We start from the raw sequence: 25,307 nt of genomic DNA, 5'->3' as shown, positions 1-25,307 counted from the left end.
CAAGATGTGCCTATTACCCATGAGTCTTTGCAGGTTTCCTTCAATCACTGACTGATTTAATGTTATGTATGGCTTTACGTGTTGTGATTGATCAAGATGTGCCTATTACCCATGAGTCTTTGCAGGTTTCCTTCAATCACTGACTGATTTAATGTTATGTATGGCTTTATGTGTTGTGATTGGTCAAGATGTGCCTATTACCCATGAGTCTTTGCAGGTTTCTTTCAATCACTGACTGATTTAATGTTATGTATGGCTTTACGTGTTGTGATTGGTCAAGATGTGCCTATTACCCATGAGTCTTTGCAGGTTTCCTTCAATCACTGACTGATTTAATGCTATGTATGGCTTTATGTGTTGTGATTGGTCAAGATGAGCCTATTACCCATGAGACTTTGCAGGTTTCCGTCAATCACTGACTCATTTAATGCTATGTATGGCTTTACGTGTTGTGATTGATCAAGATGTGTCTATTACCCATGAGTCTTTGCAGGTTTCCTTCAATCACTGACTGATTTAATGCTATGTATGGCTTTACGTGTTGTGATTGGTCAAGATGAGCCTATTACCCATGAGTCTTTGCAGGTTTCCTTCAATCACTGACTGATTTATGCTATGTTTGGCTTTACGTGTTGTGATTGGTCAAGATGTGCCTATTACCCACAAGTCTTTGCAAGTTTCCTTCAATCACTGACTGATTTAATGCTATGTTTGGCTTTACGTGTTGTGATTGGTCAAGATGAGCCTATTACCCATGAGACTTTGCAGGTTTCCGTCAATCACTGACTCATTTAATGCTATGTATGGCTTTACGTGTTGTGATTGATCAAGATGTGCCTATTACCCATGAGTCTTTGCAGGTTTCCTTCAATCACTGACTGATTTAATGTTATGTATGGCTTTACGTGTTGTGATTGATCAAGATGTGCCTATTACCCATGAGTCTTTGCAGGTTTCCTTCAATCACTGACTGATTTAATGTTATGTATGGCTTTATGTGTTGTGATTGGTCAAGATGTGCCTATTACCCATGAGTCTTTGCAGGTTTCTTTCAATCACTGACTGATTTAATGTTATGTATGGCTTTACGTGTTGTGATTGGTCAAGATGTGCCTATTACCCATGAGTCTTTGCAGGTTTCCTTCAATCACTGACTGATTTAATGCTATGTATGGCTTTATGTGTTGTGATTGGTCAAGATGTGCCTATTACCCATGAGTCTTTGCAGGTTTCCGTCAATCACTGACTCATTTAATGCTATGTATGGCTTTACGTGTTGTGATTGATCAAGATGTGTCTATTACCCATGAGTCTTTGCAGGTTTCCTTCAATCACTGACTGATTTAATGCTATGTATGGCTTTACGTGTTGTGATTGGTCAAGATGAGCCTATTACCCATGAGTCTTTGCAGGTTTCCTTCAATCACTGACTGATTTATGCTATGTTTGGCTTTACGTGTTGTGATTGGTCAAGATGTGCCTATTACCCACAAGTCTTTGCAAGTTTCCTTCAATCACTGACTGATTTAATGCTATGTTTGGCTTTACGTGTTGTGATTGGTCAAGATGAGCCTATTACCCATGAGACTTTGCAGGTTTCCGTCAATCACTGACTCATTTAATGCTATGTATGGCTTTACGTGTTGTGATTGATCAAGATGTGCCTATTACCCATGAGTCTTTGCAGGTTTCCTTCAATCACTGACTGATTTAATGTTATGTATGGCTTTACGTGTTGTGATTGATCAAGATGTGCCTATTACCCATGAGTCTTTGCAGGTTTCCTTCAATCACTGACTGATTTATGCTATGTTTGGCTTTACGTGTTGTGATTGGTCAAGATGTGCCTATTACCCACAAGTCTTTGCAAGTTTCCTTCAATCACTGACTGATTTAATGCTATGTTTGGCTTTACGTGTTGTGATTGGTCAAGATGAGCCTATTACCCATGAGACTTTGCAGGTTTCCGTCAATCACTGACTCATTTAATGCTATGTATGGCTTTACGTGTTGTGATTGATCAAGATGTGCCTATTACCCATGAGTCTTTGCAGGTTTCCTTCAATCACTGACTGATTTAATGTTATGTATGGCTTTACGTGTTGTGATTGATCAAGATGTGCCTATTACCCATGAGTCTTTGCAGGTTTCTTTCAATCACTGACTGATTTAATGCTATGTATGGCTTTACGTGTTGTGATTGGTCAAGATTTTTTTATAAAACATTTATGAATAGTGCATATTTATTAAAAAACATTCATGCCTTAATGAAATCCACTGTATTAAGCAAAAATAAGTATTTACGGTTGTCTGTTGTGAGATGCCTGAAATGATACAACTCTAGAATTTACCTTTCCTGTATCACCTCTTCATCTAATCCTTCTAATTCAGGAATATCATCCCTGACATCTTTCCCATCATGCAATGCTTGTGCAGCCTGGAAACAGAAGTGTCACATTCATATAAATACTGTAAATGCATTAATTATTAAATGGGTTTTAATTTTACTATTTTCGCTGATGAGTATAAAATCTGCTAAATTAAATTTACGTGAACAATAAAACTCATTGTTTTCTTGACAATTTCGTTATTTTAAAACACAGTGAATATCCAAAAAACATCAAAATAGTGAAATTAATTGTCAATGAAAATAAATGGTTTTACAGTATGGAATGGAGGTGTGGTGTATTGGTACGGCAGTGTAGTGTATCAAGATTGAAGTGTGGTGTATCCATATGGCAGTGTGGTGTATCAAGATTCAAGTGTGGTGTATCAGTACGGCAGTGTGGTGTATCAAGATTCAAGTGTGGTGTATCGGTATGGCAGAGTGGTGTATCAAGATTGAAGTGTGGTATATTGGGATGGCAGTGTGGTGTATCAAGATGGAAGTGTGGTGTATCAGGATGGAAGTGTGGTGTACCAAGATGGAAGTGTGGTGTATTAAGATGGAAGTGTGGTGTATCAGAATGAGAATGTGATGTGTCAGAACAAAAGTGTTGTGCATTAGAATGGGGGTGTATTCATTCAGTATCAGGATTAAATGGTGGTATATCACAATAGAAACATGGTGCATTTAGGTGCAAAGGTGATGGATTGGGAGAGAATGATGTTGAATTTCATAGAAAGAAAAGCAGTATATTGGGATTGAAGCGTGTTACTGATATGAAAGCTGTGGTACAAGAAAGTTGTGATGGAAATTATCAAGCAGATTTATACCATGGAGGATTGTATCATAAAAGATTGGAATGGATCAAGCAGAATGTACCATGAAGGGTTAGAGTGACTTTACAAGATAATGAACAAATATCTTGATGCAGAAATGGGAAACTGATTAAATGGTTCAAAAACAGAGCTATTCATGGAGTGATCTGAAATCCATCAATGTTGTATTTATATTTACCTCATAAAACATTTTGTATGCAGATCTGATAACCGTTCTTCCATACCATACATCAATGACATCATAGTTTGGACTCAGTTGCCATAAAACACTCATAGCATAGCGGTCTTCTCCACCAATCAGAGAACAGAGATCAGCACTCAGTATCGGTGGTAACATATCATAGCGTCTGTCTGCTAAGTAGACAGTTGTGGCTCTAAGGATAAAGAAAGCGTATTTTCTATTTATTTCCATTATGAATAGCAGACATTGGTCATTTTCTATAGCCCAATTCATCAAGGCCAGTCTTAATACCAGACAGTAACTATGTTTAAGAATGCATTTGAAGCTTCAGGTTCATTTGTTATTTCTTTGACTTTTTTTCTTTGTTTGTTTTGTTGTGGATGACCATTTTTATTTTCTCGGAAAAATATTTTGAGTTAATAAATATCATTTTTATGTAAGGAGATGCTTGACTTTATTCAGCTGTGTTGAAGCATAGCTAGCACAATTATGGTAGAATGCTGGTCATGCGTTTTTGACGTATGCACTTATTTTTTCACATATACCAGCGACAATAATCAAATCATAGTTAATTGTTCTAGTATTAGACAACAGTATGTAGACTTTCAAATAACATTTGGTTGCACATCAGTAATCAATTTGCTGAGGCAAGGACTGACAGTTAAAATTTTTTTTCATTTCCGTTTTTCCAATTTTTGTGAGCAAAACTTTCACAAACCAGCCTATTTATAACTCACTCCAGAACTCGTAGCAGAGTTAAATACCTTGATTTGGCTTCTAGGTCTGTCAATGAATTCGGTTTTACAAAATAAGATACATCTGCTATATGAACTCCAAGTTCAATGTTACCATTCGGGAGTTGCCTGCAATGAATAAAGAATCATATATGCATACAGCTGTATTGTTGACTTCATGAATAAAACACCAAGAAAAACTCATGCTTATAATTACAGTTGTTGATGGTGGTGGTTCGGAAAAAATTCCAATATTGCTAATTTCAGGATTTTTAATGTTAAAACACACACTCAGTTTTTTGTTATTATTTGCAGAAAATAAAAAAAAATTACAACTTTGAAACTTGTTGATGAGTTATGATTAGTTGTGAACCTAGAACACTATAGACAAAGATTCAAAAATGTGCGACAAGGTCGGAAAAGCCAGTTTTAAAACTACCACCAAGCTACCATTGGTGGCTGACTGTGCACATGGTATAGTACATACCCCTAGCACAAAATATTCATACATTTCTTCTGAAAATGTCCAAAAAACAGTTTCAATTTCTCCTTTCTCAGAACTGCACATATGCATAGAGGAACCATGTAGCAGAGTATCCAGAGATATGCTAAAAGTCATTTGTGCAATTATTTACAGGCAAGTTAGTAAATTGTTGAAATTATTCATCAGGCTTATTATATACAGTCCTAGTTTTTTTATTACAATAAAGTACTGTTATGACTGAATTCCATCTGTGAGTAATGTTATATTTTGAACTGTGTGTATCTCATAATGCATGGGATGATAAGACCAGCTTGGGACAGAAGAATAATGAAAAAACCATAGAATATGCATGTGAGCAGCTCTGATGCCATGACTAATTTATGTTATTTTCTACACAAATGTTGACTACCCGTATACAGCAGCATTAAATTCCATAGCATACAAAGTGATGTTATACGTATGTAGACTAGAATACAGATTACCAGTAATTACCTAACAGACAAAGTGTCATCTACATCTTCACATCCTTTCGGATCTATACTGAATATCAGATGAGAATCACGTAAATCTTGTCTCCTAGCAACCTCCTCTGGATCTATGGTCCAGGGGTCATCTGAGGAATTTGATGGCAATTCTTTTATCTGTCAAATTAATGAATAATAAAAAAGTTTCTAAGTAATGATTTAGATACAATAATTAAGGCTACAGTATTCAGAGTATCCAATCATATTTGTCCTGTGTCAGCTGATTTCAGCTTGTGAAATACCCAAACTATACATGCAACAATCAGACAGATTCCATCACCATGGCAATCATAAACATACCTGTCCTTCTGAGAATGATCTGATAGAGATGCTGTTTTCCACAAGAATTGATGAGATTTCAGTTTCCAACTTTCCAATTGAACCAAGCGTCTGTACGAAATGACCGTTCGGATATTGGGAATCAACAGGCCATGAATCAATCCTGACAATGACTCTATGATCTCCAAGTGAATCTGATTGTCGTGTACTTATCCGTATTTTAGGTATTCTGTAATCCCAGGGAATAACAAGAACTTTTCCTGCTTTGGATGTATTTCCTTTGTTCTCCTGGGGATAGAACATAATAAAGTGCATCTGTTTGTGACAGTCCACCAGGGAATAAGAAGAACTTTTCCGGATTTGTATGTCTTTCCTTTGTTCACCTGGAGATAGAAGTGTATCTGTGTGTGACAGACCCCCAGGAAATAACAAGAATTGTCTGGCTTTTTATATCTTTTCTTTTTTCACTTGGAAATAGAACTTAATAAAGTGTATACTAGTATGTGTGTGACAGACCCCCAGATAATCATCAGAATTTTCACTGTTTTGGAAGTCTTTCACATATTGAGTTATCAATTTCCAATACTTTCTAGGATGGAATGCAGTCTGTACTTTCGGCAGGTGAGGAGAACTCAAAAATAGAAAGTGAGATGCAGTCACAAACGTATGCAACATTGGGTGAAGCATGGTTAAGGTCTACAACTTGGCCTGATTGATGACAGCAAAAAAAATTAACATGTTATTATGATAAGAAATTGACCATACAGCCCTGTCATATAGTCCTCAACATGGAATATGGTTTCTGTGGCACAATTGAAATGTTTATTTTTAGCAAAAATTGTAAGGCAAATTGATACCCCATGTGACATTTATGATTGCAAATTATGAGTTCTATTATTTTACATGATCATTTAAATTGTATTATTGTTGTACATAGAATTTTGAAGAAGAAAAAAAACAGCAGTTCTTTGATGCAACATCAGTATATTACCTTATCAGCAGAGAACGAAGCAACATAATCTCTCCAATTTCTTTGTAGGATTCCAATAACTCTGCCAGTTGGCATCACATTACTTGAATCAATCATCGCTTCCGTATTTTCAATTCCTGTCAAATGATAAGCTTTGCTGATGTTGACAATCAACATGGTTCAAACTGTCATATTTATAATGGATGGGTACCCTGGTTGCCAAGTTACTGGGCATGTGCTCGCAACAGGGGTCATTTGCGCATGGCAGCGAGGCAACCAGAGAACTCCAATTTCAAATCAAATTTAAACTTTGCAAAGGTCAGGTTTGAATACAGAATATAAACAATCATTGTTGTTTTATAAAAAATATTTAAGAAATGAAAATTCCCATGGTCAGTGAAAGAATAATGGTAGATTTTGCTTACACGGGCTGAAATAGACAGTATGCAAATTAGCACTTTAATATGCATGGTAATGGCTCCAATACTAACTATGTCTGTACATTACCCCAAGGTATCTATGACCAAATCTGCTCAGTTTTTGAAATTTTTCCTACACAGGCTGAAATGAGATAATTAATATGCAAATTAGCTACTTAATATGCATAAACACAGCCTCAAATCTAATCATATATGCGCATTATCTCAAGGTTCCTATGTACCAAATTAGATCAAAATCTGCTCATTTTCCTAAAACAGGCAGACACACAGACACACCAAATTCATTATCTCCTGTGATTGCATAACTAAAAATCCAATTGCCGGAGATAATGTGTGTCAGGATTTACAGTTTCTCAGTTTGAAACATACTATTGGCAAGTTATCTAATTTTGTACAATTTTAAAACAATGACTGCCAGTAGGTTGCCATATTCAATGGAATTTCAAAAAATTGGTAAATGAAATTTGTCTTTAGGAATGCACATAAATCCAAAATGGCAGATATTGTTTACAGTATTTTTAAAATATAATTTATAACATTTATTTAAACGCATAAATTTTTGGTCCAGTAGTGAACAAATCATTTTCTTCAAATGCTGCTTTTTCTAGCATCAAACTATTACTTGAGGCTTTGTTGCTATGGTAATGTTGAGAAATTGAAAATGCAGACAATACACAGCTTTTGGTTCAACTGAATTACATTCAAGGTTATTCCATTTCAAAATAGGGGTATAAAGGTTACCTTCATGAGTTTCTGTTAGTGAGATAATTTTTCCAACCCACTGTGACTTGGGTAAAAGTTCTACAGCGACAATATCACCATCAACTGCTCTGTTCCTATATCAGTAAAACAGGCAAGTAATATGGTTATTAATAACACATTAATATGAATGATATAGTCCCTGTCTGGTGCTAATTAGTTTTTTGATATTAAAATTTACACACTATAGAAGACTTAATTATTAGGTGGGTTTTATTTTTGTTCACAACAAAATGCACGAAATTAAAAACCAGTAAATGTATTCAAATCGAGCAAATGTACCTTTATCATCAAATACTCCAATATTTACCCTTGAGCAGTACTACATGTAGTCGATAAAATAAACAAGCAGCCTCTCGGCTGAGATAGCTCCGCTGTTAGCAATGCACATTTCAATTAAATAACTGAAGATATCATTAGAAAATGAACAATATGCATAGTATCAATACAATGGAACTTGCTGTTTTCAACAAGAATTCAAAAATATCATTTTTCACCATAAATGATTGTGGTTTTTAACAAGAAGAAAATATCACTTTTTACCAAAAATGACAAAAATATTCACCAAAATTAGAGAATTAAAGATATCATTACAAAATGAACAAATCTGAGAGAGGTCCACATGTAGTACCTATTTATGTAATATCAAAGCAATTGGACTTGCAGTTTTTAACAAGAAGTCGAAAATATCACTTGTTACCAAACATGACAAAAATATTCACTAAAGTCAGAGAATTAACGATATCATTACAAAATGAACAAATTTGAGAGTGGTCCACATGTAGTACCTATATATGTAATATCAAAGCAATTGGACTTGTGGTTTTTAACAAGAAGTCGAAAATATCACTTTTTACCAAAAATGACAAAAATATTCACCAAAATTAGAGAATTAAAGATATCATCATGAAATGAACAAATCTGAGAGAGGTCCACATGTAGTATACATATATGTAATATCAAAGCAATTGGAATTGCGGTTTTTAACAAGAAGTCAAAAATATCACTTTTTACCAAAAATGACAAAAATATTCATCAAAATTAGAGAATTGAAGATATCATCATGAAATGAACAAATTTGAGAGAGGTACACATGTAGTACCTATATATGTAATATCAAAGCAATTAACCTTGCGGTTTTTAACAAGAAGTCGAAAATATCACTTTTTACCAAAAATGACAAAAATATTCATCAAAATTAGAGAATTGAAGATATCATCATGAAATGAACAAATCTAAGAGAGGTCTACCCAAGGTACATATACACCAAGTATCAAAATATCAAGTTGAACAAGTAAAACATTGACACGGACGACGACGGACAATCACTCATATGATAAGCTCAGCTCAACAAAGTCGACAGAGGAGCTAAAAACAGTACATAATTCAAACAATACTTTGATTACTCAACATCATTCATTGGTAATGACAGGCTTAGACATATTAATGCCTTGCCAGTCAGCTAATTTATAATAAATAAAAAATAATTTCATCTACAACTCAATACATGATAAGTCTATGCTAGCTCATGCTAATTTTGTATCAACTTTAATTTAACTTTAATTACATCCACTCAACTTAGAAATATTCAATTAGATACTAAGAAAAATATTATTATTGGGCTGAGCAGTCCTATTATCAGTGCAGTTTTTTTTAACCCACTAGTTCCATGCCAATTTGGTGACCAGGAGTTAGATTAAACCCACATGGTAAAATAATCTAATGTACCAGTCTCTTCAGATCAGACACTATTGAAAATTAGAGACAGAATTTACATTCATAAAATACAGCATTTTAACCCTCATTTGATGTTAGAAATACTTTAGACCAATAAATTTTTGTTGCCCCAAATTTTTCAAATATTTCTTGAGAAAGAAATTTTGTGCAAGTCACTGTACTAATAAATGTTGCGATTTCCCAGAACTCACAAAATTCATGAAAATGAGTCACATCTGAATTTAAGTGGTTTACCGGTACTTATTATATTTAAGGCCAAGCAAAAATGAAAGAAACGCTTCTGGTAAATTTATTCTTCAAAATTAAATTATGATACTACAACTTTTGTTATGGGGATGAATATGACAACAGTAGAATCAATATATGTTTTTGTTTACATAATTTTAATGTGAGATTTAAATACAATATCTCTCCTATCTGCTAAAGAGGTCATACTATATCTTAAATTGAAATTCCAATAGGTAGATACAATATACACAATATCAAACGATGATGTGCAAGGATAAAATAAGGTTATAACGAGTATACCTCAAAGTATGGACAAAGACAGTACAGCGAAAGTACCGACTGACGCGCAGTGGAGGTCGATGCGACGGTGTACTGCCTGAGTGCATACTTTGAGGTATACTCGTAATATTCTTGTTATTATACATCTTTTTCTTCCAAGGATACGTCATGCGAATGCCGAAATCCAGCCATGTTTGTTTTTATTATTAGAGGAAGCTTACTTGCATAATCATTCCATATTTGGAATTCGCATTTCCTAATATGGTAGGATGAAAATATCCTGGCATGCAAAATTACGGCACGCTGTAACTTATGGCGTTACAGTGACAGATGTATAATAATAGGTGTTATAATCTTACCTAGCTAACATACCAGATATAATAATATCAGAGTCTGTACCAGATTCTTTCATTCCACCACTGAAATCACAAGGGAGAATATTGTAACTAGTATTGCATGCAAGACAAAAATTGCATTGTAACTAGGAAGTAATGCAAGAAAGACCAGGAATTCAGTGTATATCAACATTTTTTGCTCCCTGTAAATGGTCTTGAACTTCAGTGACAATTATTTACATTTTTGAGAGAACTAATGTTAGTTATTTGTACCCCCAGAAATTATATACCAGGATGTGTGACCTTTCAGAAGTCATGCAGAAGACCCATTGGAATAAATAATGAATATATTTAGTACTTCTAAATATTCTTCATTCTTTGTCACCATGGTTACAGCTGTACTCATATACTCAGGTTTACACTTACCCTGCTCTTTGTACAAATGCTTCTCTTTGTGGTCTGTGCTTATTAACATGAACGCATCCTTGTATATATCGTCCTGACTTAATTCCTGCTGATAATATTTCTTGGGGTAAATACTCCTTGTATCCTTTGGTTGTGTCTAAAGAAACATTTTATAACAAGTTATTGTCAATGACAAGTCCTCGTCCAGTTTTCAGTGACTGTCAACAGACATGATTCCTTCCAATATTTTGCCCATGACATTTATAGTACATTTCTAGCATGAAAATGGCTAGAAATCTTGAATCAGATTCTGAAGCAGATGCATGTGTAAATGTGTTATATGATGTATGCATCAAGTTTGAACATAATCAGTCCAGCCATATTAGTGATATGGGTCCAAAAACAGCATTGTTAAAAACAAATGGCGATCAGTCGGCCATTTTGAATCAAATCTAGGGGAAAAAAATTACATGCATCAAGGGGCCCAATATGTTTAACAGACATACCTGATTTCAAAAATAATTGAAGACAAGAAAAATGATCATGCGATTGAGAATATAAACCAAACAGATGAATATTAATGAAAAAAAGAAATAAAACAAAATACAATTTCCTGTGTTTTTGTTTGGAACTCAAAGTGAATTATGCACAAAAGCGTACATCATTGTGTCTTTTTCTCAATTTTCTTCCTGTGATTAGCGCTATTTGTAGGTCTGTGTTGTATTAATGATGGATTGCTGGCCAGTAAAGTAAAGTAATAACAGTGTGGAATAGAATTCTATTCTATACAATAGAATAGAATTGTTACCTTTCTCAACAGTTGATTCTGACAGTGAAGCAGACAGCGACTCATAAATATCAAGAGCATTGGATAAAGTTGGCCAGAAAGTTTTCAGATATTCTTGCATTGTCAGTAAAAACACTTGTCTTGTCTTGGCAGCAAACTTAGCAATAAACTAAGTAAATTAAGTAGAAATGAAAAGTATTAATTACTAACAGTTTGTTTGTTTTTTGAATGCCAAAATCAACTTTTGAAACTTGTCAGAAAAAAAAAATATATTTTTTTCATATTTTTTCAAAAATGTTGGAAACAGGAAATTATGGCCATTGGGTCTAAAGATTTATAGAGTAATTATAAAAAAAAATAAAAGAAAGGTACAAAATGTTGCCACAAAATTTTGGTAGAAAAAAATAATCGTTTTTAAAGTAAGAACATACATTATTAATGCTGTCACAAAAGATTGATTACAGTATTACACAAAATCACATTCAACATTTTAAACAATAACATTTCTGGCTGTAAAGCTCCACCGCAAGGACATCATTAACCGACTTCTCACATCGAGTTGATCATGAAATAAACTCACTTCTTGATCTTCAGTGATCATAACGATAGAGACTTGTCCCGCAAGGTGATTATAGTACCATACAGCAGCTTCATACACTGATCTATAATATGTAGACGAAAGATAACATGTCAAACCTTTCTAATGTCATCATTTTCTAACCAAAATTTGTGTGCAACATTTTGCTAATTTTTGTGTATTTTTTATATTTCCTAACAAGTTCTGAATCAGATAAACAATATTCACCACTGGTTTTGATCAAAATTTGAAGAAAAAAATAAAATACAGCTATATTTTGAGAAAGGTGACAAAAGTTCAAAAGGTTAAAGTTTACAACTCAACTTCCGATTACCCTAAAAAATAAACATTTTTTATCGGAAATCTGTTTTTCTTGGAATAGGTGGAATCCAGGTCTGGATAAATTATTTTGATTTTTGGAAATATCAGACAAAACTATAAAATGTGAAACTGTTGCTGGTGTTTCTGATATGACATGTAAATTTAAATCCAATAACTAAATGTAATTTGGTGGTCGCCATCTTGGATATCAGTTAAAATACCAGTTAAAATACTAGTAATATTTGAGTCAGTGCATGAAAGTTCACTAATAATGACCTCATGAAATTGTTATGGATTATGCGACTCAATGAAATTTTGAATTAATATTCACAACAAAAATATTAACTTTGTTGTCTACAGATCTTAAGTAGTTTTATCAATAATTTATGATACAACACATGAACAGCTTGTGACATATAATCATTCTAAGCTTTCACCATAACCTTTAGGCCTATGCTTCCACTAAATCTCCTTTCACAAACCATTATCCTTCCACTTTCTGCTATTGCTTTTTTTTTCTGTAATACTTTTGTGCCTGGAGGCAGAGCTTTGCTAAATGAATGTCTCTTTTGTGTGTGTAAAGCACAATTTCAGACAATACAGTGCATTTTACATTAGAATTTTCCATTTTTGATTTCATCTTTTCATACTTGGATTATGAACAGTAACCAAGCTGTGTCGGAGATTCATAATATATATTTGTATTCGTTTTTATATTCCTATTATCATTCTTATTACTGTAAAATCTGTATTAGAAGCCGCGGCTTCTATTAAAATGGTACAATGCAACAGAGGGGATGCGGCTTCTATTAGAGCATCTACACATATGAGAAATGATGAACTTTTGGTTCTCAATTATTCAAATAGAATGGATGCGACTTCTATTAGGGATGCGGCTTCTAATACAGATTTTACGGTACATGTCATTTTTCTATAGTTAATTCGTTTACCATTCGCATGAAGGATTCCTCTGAGTAATTTTCGACCAATTAGAATCATTTAATTTCAGCCAATCATTTTACTCTGTATTTTATCTTTTTCTTCCGCGTACTTACATTTGTATTTCCCGTGTACATGGTTTCTCTCACGTTTGATACGCACCTATATAAAGGGCTAGTTTCAGAGTTTCGGGGCTCCTTGTTCATGTGTTACATGTTTCTATGCCAGTTTATCCAGCAATAAACCATACCGTGTTTTTGCATCCATATTTGACTGTTTATTCTGCCATCAAGTACAACCAAAGCATACTACTGTATCCCCCACAAGCTGGCACTGTCAGAATGTAACAACCAGAAAACCCCAAACTCGTTACACCAAATATTCTCACCTCAGTTGCCATTCTTTGAGTAATTCCCCAGGCTGTCGTTCACAGTAAGCGTAATGACAATACTCGTTAGCAAATATTGTACACTGTTGTCTTGGATCTTTAACCATTTTACGTATGTTGTTGTATGACCTCCTGTTACCGTGATGTAAAACCTGATTACAAGACAACAAAATTGTGAATCAAGATTGGCATCATAAATTTAGCACCATGTTGAAGTTGACCACAGGGTTTGGATATTCCTAGATAACATTATTTTGTTTTTTAGTATTTTTGTGGTTCTGCTTTTCATCATGTCTTTTAAAACATCTGTTTTAGGAATCATGTACAAGAAAGTAACAGGGACAAATATAATAATTTTGCACTAATGGCACATTTTTGTAAAAATCTAAATCACATATAGTAATAAGCATTAGACAAATTAAAGATAGCACAATAGCATGATTTGTACTGTTTTTGAAAACTATATTTCAGGAAGTTTATGAAAAACACAACGAGGCAAATACTTTCAAACCTGTAAATAATCTTAATCTGAAGCCAAGTTCAATTTCTATTAGTTCTTGCTCACATTGAATAAAACAAAATGTGGCACACTTGCATTAATTTTGAATGACATATCACATCTGGCCATCACAGCACATCACATCACATCACATCTGACCATCACGACACATCACATCACATCACATCTGACCATCACGACACATCACATCTGACCATCACAGTACATCACATCACATCACATCACATCTGACCATCACATCACATCACATCACATCTGACCATCACGGCACATCACATCTGACCATCACAGTACATCACATCACATCACATCACATCTGACCATCACATCACATCACATCACATCTGACCATCACGGCACATCACATCTGACCATCACAGTACATCACATCTGACCATCACAGTACATCACATCACATCACATCTGACCATCACGGCACATCACATCTGACCATCACAGCACATCATATCTGACCATCACAGCACATCACATCTGACCATCACAGCACATCACATCACATCACATCTGACCATCACGGCACATCACATCTGACCATCACAGTACATCACATCACATCACATCACATCTGACCATCACATCACATCACATCACATCTGACCATCACGGCACATCACATCTGACCATCACAGTACATCACATCTGACCATCACAGTACATCACATCACATCACATCTGACCATCACGGCACATCACATCTGACCATCACAGCACATCATATCTGACCATCACAGCACATCACATCTGACCATCACAGCACATCACATCACATCACATCTGACCATCACGGCACATCACATCTGACCATCACAGTACATCACATCACATCACATCACATCTGACCATCACATCACATCACATCACATCTGACCATCACAGCACATCATATCTGACCATCACAGCACATCACATCTGACCATCACAGCACATCACATCTGACCATCACAGTACATCACATCTGACCATCACAGCACATCACATCACATCACATCTGACCATCACGGCACATCACATCTGACCATCACAGTACATCACATCACATCACATCACATCTGACCATCACATCACATCACATCACATCTGACCATCACAGCACATCATATCTGACCATCACAGCACATCACATCTGACCATCACAGCACATCACATCTGACCATCACAGTACATCACATCACATCACATCTGACCATCACGGCACATCACATCTGACCATCACAGCACATCATATCTGACCATCACATCACAGCACATCACATCTGACCATCACAGCACATCACATCTGACCATCACAGCACATCACATCTGACCATCACAGTACATCACATCTGACCATCACAGCACATCACATCTGACCATCACAGCACATCACAACTGACCATCATAGCACATCACATCTGACCATCACAGCACATCACATCTGACCATCATAGCACATCACATCTGACCAACACGACACATCTCATCTGACCATCATAGCACATCACATCTTACCATCATAGCACATCACATCTTACCATCATAGCACATCACATCTGACCATCACAGCACATCACATCTGACCATCACACCACATCACATTTGACCAACACGGCACATCACATCTGACCATCACAGCACATCACATCTGACCATCCCAGCACATCACAACTGACCATCATAGCACATCACATCTGACCAACACGGCACATCACATCTGACCATCACAGCATATCACATCTGACCATCACAGCACATCACATCTGACCATCACAGCACATCACAACTGACCATCACAGCACATCACAACTGACCGTCATAGCACATCACATCTGACCATCACAGCACATCACAACTGACCATCATAGCACATCACATCTGACCAACACGGCACATCACATCTGACCATCACAGCACATCACATCTGACCATCACAACACATCACATCTGACCATCACAGCACATCACAACTGACCATCATAGCACATCACATCTGACCATCACAGCACATCACATCTGACCATCATAGCACATCACATCTGACCAACACGGCACATCTCATCTGACCATCATAGCACATCACATCTTACCATCATAGCACATCACATCTTACCATCATAGCACATCACATCTGACCATCACAGCACATCACATCTGACCATCACACCACATCACATTTGACCAACACGGCACATCACATCTGACCATCACAGCACATCACATCTGATCATCACAGCACATCGCATTTGCATTAGCCTGATCATGAGCAGATGTAATGTATAATTTGCATATCATTCATGAGGATAGTTCCAGAAAATCAAAATTGTTTAGATAATTGCAGTTGGTTGTTGATACCTGTGGTGCCATGGACTGTATTTGAGACCACCCGAGCACAAACACACCCACCCACCCACCCACTTGCCCACTCCCCATGACATCAACCAGATCCAGTGATAAGTATTTTCAAAGTGTAAACTGTAAACATATCATAACATACCTAAAAGCAAGAAAGTACTAATGATCAGAAGAAACAGCTACTGATACTTTTTGTCATTTTTTTATAATTTTCCAGAGTCACAATTGTTAATATATCAACTAATACTGCTGTACCAATCATTTACACAGGCTGATGTTCTAAAAATCAAATCCAGAAATCAATAAAGGCAATGCCTCTGACAAATCATGGTCATTATGGTAACCATCAGTTCTTCACATTCTAGTAGCAAACACAATGATAATCTGTGACACATGTGGCATATTGTATGGTGATACTATTTTATAATGTTCCAGACCACATAAAATTCATTTGTGACATTGGCTTCATGACACTATCTTGTTCTATTCTATTCTATTCTATTCTATTCTATTCTATTCTATTCTATTCTATTCAGTATTTTATTCTATTCAGTATTCTATCCTATTGCTATTCTATTTTATACTCTGAAAATTCTATTCTATTCTATTCTATTCTATTCTATTCTATTCTATTCTATTCTATTCTATTCTATTCTATTCTATTCTACTCTATTCTATTCTATTCTATTCTATTCTATTCTATTCTTGTATCAAGTCTGATATATTTTATTTTTGATACTGGTTATCCCTTTAAAGCAATTTACTTGTACCGGTACTTACACTATGAAGGACTGTTTGTAAAAATAAAATCCCAGTAATTTCAGGTAACTCTAGAATCTCCAGATAGTCTCTGGTAACTTGGCAGTCTGGTACTATATAGTGTGTCGCCATTGGTAACAAGGTTCTACTCCCTAATTCAAAACATAAATTAAAAAACAATTATGAAAAACACGATAAATTGTATTAATGCTATTATAAAATGACAAAGCTGTACATCAAGTATATATTTATATAACCATTTATATTCACTAGCATTTAATTTCACTATTTTGATAGTTTGAGCAATTTCACTTAATTTTTTTGTTTAGGAATTTTTTGTTTAGGAACTTGGCAGAGAAATATCTATTGTTATTTTACCTATTTATGTGGATTTAATTTAGCAGTTTTCCCTTGACAGCAAAAATAGCAAAATTAAAAACCAGTGAATAACCGATGTTTACAGTACTGAAGTCAATGCAAAGCTACAAGGTTGTCCCTAATTGGCTACCCAACCCAAACACTTTACAGTCAGACCAATCAGAGAGCAGCTTATTTGTTGACAGGTTTTGTTCAACGTATAAGCCTTGTAACTATGCTTCAACCCAACTGAAGTACTGCTGTTTTTTTTTTTTTACCAATGAATTTTAATCTAGTTTATTTTAGTTACAACGATAAGAGTGTGTTGCTAGGTAAACCCTTGGCAACATCTTTATCTTTATTGATATTTATACACAATAATATCCTCAGATAACCTCACAAAGATAAAATGACTAATTGACAAATGTGTTGATTTTTTGCTTTCGTTTTTATTTTAGAATAATAACTGTAAATTGCTTCTTAAAATTTTTTTGAAAGCTGTATTTTAAATACCACAATTGTTACATGTTATGATTTTGAAGTTATGACAGGTGATAGACACTTAATGTACTAGTCAGGATTGGTGTAGGTTTTAATAGCAAAGAGTGATTATCAGTCAGCTGAGTTTTGTTTATTCAAGACTGATTTACATAAACCTTTGTGTCCGAGTCAATACATGTATATTTTCATTGTTGGTATCAATCATATTTTGCTGCAGGACATGTTTTTATTAATTTTGAAAATTTAGCGATTTTTTCGCCACACAAATAAAAAAAAAAAACAGTATAATTTATGGCATACATGTACATCGGTAATACTGATACTCAGATGGATTATTAATTAAGAAGTACAAACTAATCATCAAAGTAATATTATTCTAAATTTGGAATGTTCTCCCAAGGGGCTAATATACTGATAATTATGACATTCATATGCTAGTCAATATTCAAAGGCAAGTTAGCCATCGATGAGAGATATTATTGAATGGAATTGTTTTTTAATATGCTATTCAATACATACAGGATATTAAGGCAGCTGGCTACTATTAAATCTTCTTTGACTTTAACCTTATGGCTTTATTTTATGCCTCACTGCCTGGGATAACGCAAAAATGCCAAAGGCCCCACCCCCTGGAACAACACAAAAATGTCACATGCCTCACTCGCTGAAACACAATAATACTACATAACTCACCCCCTGGGATAACACAAAAATGCCACATGCCCCACCCCCTGGGATAACACAAAAATGCTTTATCAACTTAATATCCCTACTCTAAACTATCCCAACACTATTGTCATCAGATATGCTAAATTGTGGACATATGACAAGACCAAGTCACTACTACAAGTATACAATTCATTGATGTATCAAGTGTGATGGGATGGCATGGGGCTAATCTTGGTATACTTATACTAACAGCAGCCCCATGAAGAGGCCGGGATAATTTGGGTTAAAGAAACCATTGAAAATAACATCAAAATCACATATCAGGCAAAGTCAGGACAGTGCCTTATTTTACGGTATTTGTCATTGAACAAGCTAGAAATATTTTTGATTGCTCAGAGGATGATTTCCTGAACATTGTGACCATATAATAAAATTATCCAAACTGCCTCTGATATAAGGGACCACGTCAAAAGATCGATGTCGGATAAAAAACTTATTTCCTTTAGTTTGGGGGTGGGGGGTTTTGACCTCAAAAAGTTTCCATGCTACAAAAACGATTTTATTTTTTAATGAAGTCAAAAAAATCTTGGAGTATTTGTAGTTCGTTTTTTTTCTATCCAAACATTGACAGAAATAACCGAAAAGGGAAAAAAACAACAGAAAAATGGGTTGGTTCGAGTGTAAATCTGTGTGTCAAATGAGGTGCATTTGTAAAATCTGTTTACACCCACCCGACAACCAACTGCTATGCAATACTACCGGTACTGTCCGATTATCAATTTGTATTTAATGGTGAATGTAGTCTGACACCATGACCAATATTTATCAATTAAGTTTCAGTGGGGGGTAGGGGGGTTTGGAAAAAAACTAAAGGAATTAAGTTTTTTATCCGACATCGATCTTTTGACGTCGTCCCTAATCGATTGTATATGTTGTAAATAAAATTATTACATTTGTATATAAAAACATGAATTACTAGTATGTGAGCATTAATTTTTTATCTTTTAATTAAAAAGAATTCACCTTCAAACATCATTTGACCAATAGTGTAACAGCAGCTCAAAATTAGCAACAAGCAAGCTGTATTATTATTTGTCACACCTCATTTTATTAATGTTAAATTGGGCAAAAATGCAAATGGTGATGTTTTGAAATGACAATGTACGCTATTCAGTGCTAAAAAAATTTAAGCATTGTTTTATACTTTTGCATCGAATAAAGTCATTAGTTTTTGTATAGTTGAATTGTTATGAAACCCCAAAAATCGGAAATATCACAGGTTTTTCGATCGACTAGGTTTGTTTAGCGATTTCAACATGTTGGTATGCGCCGTTTTTTCTCTATTACAGCAAGTCTCAGAAGTATTGGGGCAGCCAATTTGCAAACTCGCTAGCAAATTGACTAACTGCTTTGGTTTTGACTGAACGGTTGGCTTCTGAATCTCGATGGCGCCGTCCAGCGATCACGCCCACTCTGGGTGAATCTATATAACAGTGGCGGACGGTCATCATACTTTAGTTGGATGGCACTTTCGCTTTTAAATATACCAGGAAAAGCGTTCTGTTTTCTTCATGTAATGGGTGTTCATATACAAGGGATTGTCCACGCAAAAACAATGGATGAAGTCAAATTTTATTAGCGGTTGGTTTAATGTTACCCCAATGAATCGTTTGGATGTTTTGGATAATTTATTTATCCCTGATTTGTAAGAAGTGTTTCTCAACTTGTCTCTTTATTTAGTTTCAATCAGTGTTCAAGTTGGCCATACCCCCTACATAGTAAATATCAGTGAATTAATCGCATTTATCATATTATCACTTGTACGCCAGGTGACTGTGGCCATTCTCTGCCTGACCTACTACTTTCACATTATCACGCCTCGCAAAGCAATTCATTCAGGGGAATCCAGACATGTACCAGGCTAGATAAAAGAATTCTATGTTCTCAAATGCAATATAGACTCGCCTAGAGTGGATGTGACCACGAGTTGGCACCAGTGAGATTCGAAAGCCAACTGTTTTAGTCAAAACCAAAGCGGTTACCAATTCACTAGGGAGTTTGCAAATTGGCTGCCCCAATACTTCTGAGACTTGCTGTAAAAACTCATAGATTAACATATTCCCGATATTAATCTTTACCTGGCAGGAATTGGATGTTTATGAGTTGTTAGGCTAGTTTTGATGCGTATCAGGGTTTAAAACACCAAATTTCATAGTGCTTATTTTGTTTACATGTTTTGTTCACGTTGTAGTACAGTCCTGTAGGTTGGCCTTCTTCCGCTGATCATTCGGCCCCCACAGTCCTGAGAAGTCGCATAGACCGAGGATTTGACACCCGCCTACAAATTTATGGCGGAGAGCCGTTCTGCAGTTTTCATGATTGTAACCAGCTAAAACATCTATCGATCAAATCCAGCGATCACAAATACCCTTTTTGTGGCCGAAAAACGAACCTACAGTACTGGAACGAAAACAACGTTTTGTTAATAAATACGTCAAGAACAAGATGGCGACGTATATTTTTGGTTGACATTAGAAAATGTCGATTTGATCGACCCTAGTGGAAAATCTTATGTAATTCCGCTTTTAGTTAGTGTATTTAGAATAATTAGACATATCATGGACGTACGAGAGATGGACGCTGCACGGTGATTCACACCTGATAAGACTCATTGTCTTTCTATTGTACTCATCTTAAATTTATGAATAGGCAGACGTACTCATTGAGAAATTACATATTAATTTTTGCAAACAGGTCTTGGGAGTAAACAGAAAAGCCTCAAATAATGCTTGCAGGGGGGAATTGGGTCGATATCCAATTATTATAAATGCCTGTACTACAGTTATGAGTTATTTTCAAAGATTGCATTGTAAGAAAACAAGCAATTCTATTTTAGAAGCCGCTTTTAATTTTAGCAAGTCTAGTAGTTGTGATTCATGGTACATCTATGTCAAACAACTATTACAAGTTACACAGCTTACAGTTGATGACCTTAATCAGAATGACTTTGATGAGATGTTCAAAGAAAAAATGGAAAACATTTACTTTAGTAAATGGAAGAAAGAAATCACCAAAACAGATAATAACAAACTTTGCACTTATAGCACTTTTAAATCTTGTATTAAATTTGAACAATATTTAGAAAACACCAAAAACAGGAAATTTAGAAATGCTCTAACCAAATTCAGGATTTCAGCCAATCAGCTACCAGTAGAAAAAGGTCGACATAGAGGCATTAAAAGAGAAGACAGATTTTGTCAGCTGTGTAACTGTAATGAAGTTGGTGATGAAAAACATTACCTTTTCAGATGTAATCATGACAAAATTAGGGAATTAAGAAACTCATTATTTACAGCAATCTATGTCTATGCGCCTAGTCTACAACTATTAACTAGAGAGGATATTTTTGTTTTGATTCTTTCAAGTTCTGATCTTTTTATTTGTAGTAGTCTAGCAAAATTTGTTTTTCATGTTTTAGAATTGTTTTAGCTTATTTTGTTTGTGTTATTTTGGACTTTACACTAGCTTTGTATTGTGTATGTGCCAAATAAAATATCCTATCCTATCCTATCCTACTTTCATCTTGGCTGAGTTGCCGCCCGATCTTAGTTTTGATTCTAGTACGTCCATGGACGTATCGACCTGCTTATTTTCTAACTGCAAAGCTGAATGCCTCTTAAATCGCCCGATACATTCCTTCACAATAGTGTCGAATTCCCGGTCTATGCGACTTCTCAGGACTGTGGGGGCCGAATGATCAGCGGAAGAAGGTCAACCTACAGGACTGTACTCGGGGCTAACGTCGTAGTTGCCCGAATTTGAGGTCAAAGTGAAGGTATACAATGAGGTGTCGCTTTGCATGACGGTAGATTTTGCCGATTTTAATGAATATTCTGATGGTATTGTAATCTGTCTGACTTTCTGGCTCCCTCGGCCCGGGTGTGAACGGTTTGTTTACCCGCAACGCGGTTCGAGACAAAAGATCGCTAGTCGTTTCCAGACCGCGGACTGTGTCCCGACCATGGACTGGGGTTTAATTCTTTTTTGTATGTCACATTTAGCGCTATAGAAATAAAAGGCTTTGTTATTGTTATTTTTTGTAGTTCCATGGTCCCGACTAACTTACCATCTGATGGGCATCCTGCCAAACACAGTTCACTGTTACACGGCACATCTTCGCGCAAATAATGCTCTCGGACAACTCTCACCGTTTGACCGCGGTAATTTCTAACCCGCAAATGTTTCTCTGTCTTTATCATTTTTTTTCTTATCGCGAGCAATCTACTTTTGAAACAAACGTAACATCAAACAAAATGAAAACATATGGGCGCAGCCATGTTGAAAAATACCCATAGTTCAGTGCGCTACACAAGTTCTTCTTTCCCGTTCTAATCCATAGTCCCCGGGCTCACGCTGGATCCTCAAGAAGGTTAATGTACGCCGTTCATGTTTCAATAATGATGCTTACCTGATTTAAATTCATACCGACGATATTTTAAGTAAAGCGATCAATTACAATCAATATGTCATTATTAACTTTGTAGAATTCTAATCAAACACTTTTGCGCTTGGTACCCCTCTTGAAAAGTGGTGTGACCGGTGCTGGATTAGTTGCTCTATTCCTATTCAACTTCCGGGAAACCTTCAGTCCCCGGTTGATTAATAGGGTTAATGGTAGACTGGCACAATCTGTGCAATTTATTTTTGTTAAAGTTTAAATTAAATAAAAATATCTCAAAATGGAGGTGTTAACGCGAAATCATCCAGGTTGGCTTCGTGTTCACCCCAAATTTCACAAAACCAAGTTGTTTATTTTTATAATTTAAAGCAGGGGAGTCGTCACCTGCGCATGCGTCAGATGATCATAGCGTGTCATTGTTTACAAACAAGCGACTACCCATGAACCTTTGCGTTTTTAGCATGTCATTGTTTACAAACAAGCGACTACCCATGAACCTTTGCGTTTTTAGCGTGTGTCGATATCGTCGATTGGGACTCAATTCCCGCGCGTGCGCAGGTGACGACCCTCCCGCTTTAACTGAAAAAGTCTAGGTTAAAGCATGGAGCTCTATGGTTGAAGGTATACTAGCCCAGCTGTGGTAATTTCGCGTTAACACCACCATTCCGCGATTTTTGTATTTAATTTAAACTTTAAAAAGAAATAAATTGCCCAGACTGTGCCAGTCTAGGTTAAAGGCAATGTTCAGCATTATCATATCACGAACAAACAAACAAACAAGTCATTCACTACTGAACCTTTGATCGGCGCACAATCCCCAAATTGATCATCAACTGACTTTCTGCCAACGAACAAAAAATTCTATAGACGTACAGGCAAGGCTAGGACATGCAACAGCCCAAAAGCCGGGCGCAGAAGTCGCATAGAACAGCGAGTTACTCCAAAAACACAGCATAATGTCGTTGTCTCTCAGTCTGTACTTGCACATGAACTGAACACCATTCCTATTTTGACAGTGACAGAAAACGAAACTTCAGTTTTCAAATAATTAGAACTATAACATTTTGCATTGAAATACTTAATCGGAATTGTGAATGAAGGTATGTATTTTGCATTATGCGTGTTATAAATACTAGAAGTTTATGTTGAAGGGTAGGTGGAAGGCGATTATAAAGTGGCTTAGCCACTCGTCATTTTTTAGTTTGTGCGCGGGTAACCGGGAAATACCTAATATTAATATCGTAATATTACTATCTTATTATTAAAACACTGTTTTACTTCTTTTAGACACTTTTTAAATCGCGGAATTTGAATTTTGTAAATGTTTAATTTTCTATAAATGTGGCGATTTGTTTATTTGAAAGTTATTCCAAATTCCCATTTAGATGTTCTATACGAGTACAACATTGAAGTTTAGAAATCGTTTCATTGCACAATAAACCCGCTTCCTTCATCTTTATTCAATTGAATGCAACCAGCCAATCAACGTGCGCAGTGCAAAACGACGTCAACTAAAAAAGTTCCAACTTGAATGTTACTGAATTGGTCAATACCCCGGGTTTCACGAAGGCCTGAACTTGTTTTATATAAAAAATTCAATGTTTCTAAATTTCAAAAGGCGATTGAAAACAACTTGATTAATCACAATGTATTAACGAATGAATACAGCCCGTATAGAACTCCACTCCGGTCAGTTCAACTTTTAACAAAACTATCCCACAATTTATCCTAAAATTTTTGACCAAAGACTCAAGGAAACCCGCAAAGTCTTATGTGTAATGAGTGTTACCAAATGGCTTACTATCTTTGTTTTACTAAATCTTTGCCCCTAAATAAATAAACTATTCCTTTTTTTCTTTTTTATTCTTTTCAATTTTAGCGCTTCCAGTTTGTTACTTCCTCAGTTTTTCGTCTTTATTGTAATTTTCTTTTTCTAAGTCAATATCTAAATAAGAATACGATTATGCAATAAAGATTATTATTATTATTTGTAACCATCCCTTACCACTGAGCTCTTACATAACCAAGACTTGCTATAAACAGTTTATTTGTTCATAGATTTACAACTCTTGACTTTCTGCAAATCAAAATAACAAGTTTTGTT

At 35.5% G+C, this 25,307-nt stretch overlaps 1 protein-coding gene across 2 annotated transcripts in view; it reads right to left on the bottom strand.

Moving 5' to 3' along the window:
- LOC100375431 (DIS3-like exonuclease 1) overlaps positions 1 to 23,345 on the bottom strand; it is a 39,390-nt gene extending 16,045 nt beyond the window's left edge. Inside the window, exons 1-14 of one of the 2 annotated variants that reach the window (XM_085507105.1) lie at positions 23,213 to 23,345; positions 17,239 to 17,369; positions 13,590 to 13,741; positions 11,945 to 12,026; positions 11,386 to 11,533; positions 10,599 to 10,734; positions 10,197 to 10,256; positions 7,576 to 7,670; positions 6,416 to 6,531; positions 5,446 to 5,712; positions 5,114 to 5,262; positions 4,168 to 4,266; positions 3,401 to 3,596; positions 2,352 to 2,437 (exon numbers count right to left, since the gene is read on the bottom strand). In XM_085507105.1, the coding sequence (XP_085363231.1) occupies positions 2,352 to 2,437; positions 3,401 to 3,596; positions 4,168 to 4,266; positions 5,114 to 5,262; positions 5,446 to 5,712; positions 6,416 to 6,531; positions 7,576 to 7,670; positions 10,197 to 10,256; positions 10,599 to 10,734; positions 11,386 to 11,533; positions 11,945 to 12,026; positions 13,590 to 13,741; positions 17,239 to 17,349 (1,697 nt within the window). In that variant the 5' untranslated portion in view covers positions 17,350 to 17,369; positions 23,213 to 23,345. Of the gene's footprint in view, positions 1 to 2,351; positions 2,438 to 3,400; positions 3,597 to 4,167; positions 4,267 to 5,113; positions 5,263 to 5,445; positions 5,713 to 6,415; positions 6,532 to 7,575; positions 7,671 to 10,196; positions 10,257 to 10,598; positions 10,735 to 11,385; positions 11,534 to 11,944; positions 12,027 to 13,589; positions 13,742 to 17,238; positions 17,370 to 22,870; positions 23,165 to 23,212 lie in introns of those variants that run through there. The other variant, XM_085507104.1, reaches the window with a different exon arrangement.
- Positions 23,346 to 25,307: the final 1,962 nt, after the last annotated feature.

Source organism: Saccoglossus kowalevskii, chromosome 13 (assembly GCF_978046115.1).
Source record: "Saccoglossus kowalevskii chromosome 13, keSacKowa6.1, whole genome shotgun sequence".
Classification (NCBI taxonomy): domain Eukaryota; kingdom Metazoa; phylum Hemichordata; class Enteropneusta; family Harrimaniidae; genus Saccoglossus; species Saccoglossus kowalevskii.
Note: the sequence above shows the minus strand (reverse complement) of the source record. Positions and strands in the feature narration are given on the sequence as shown.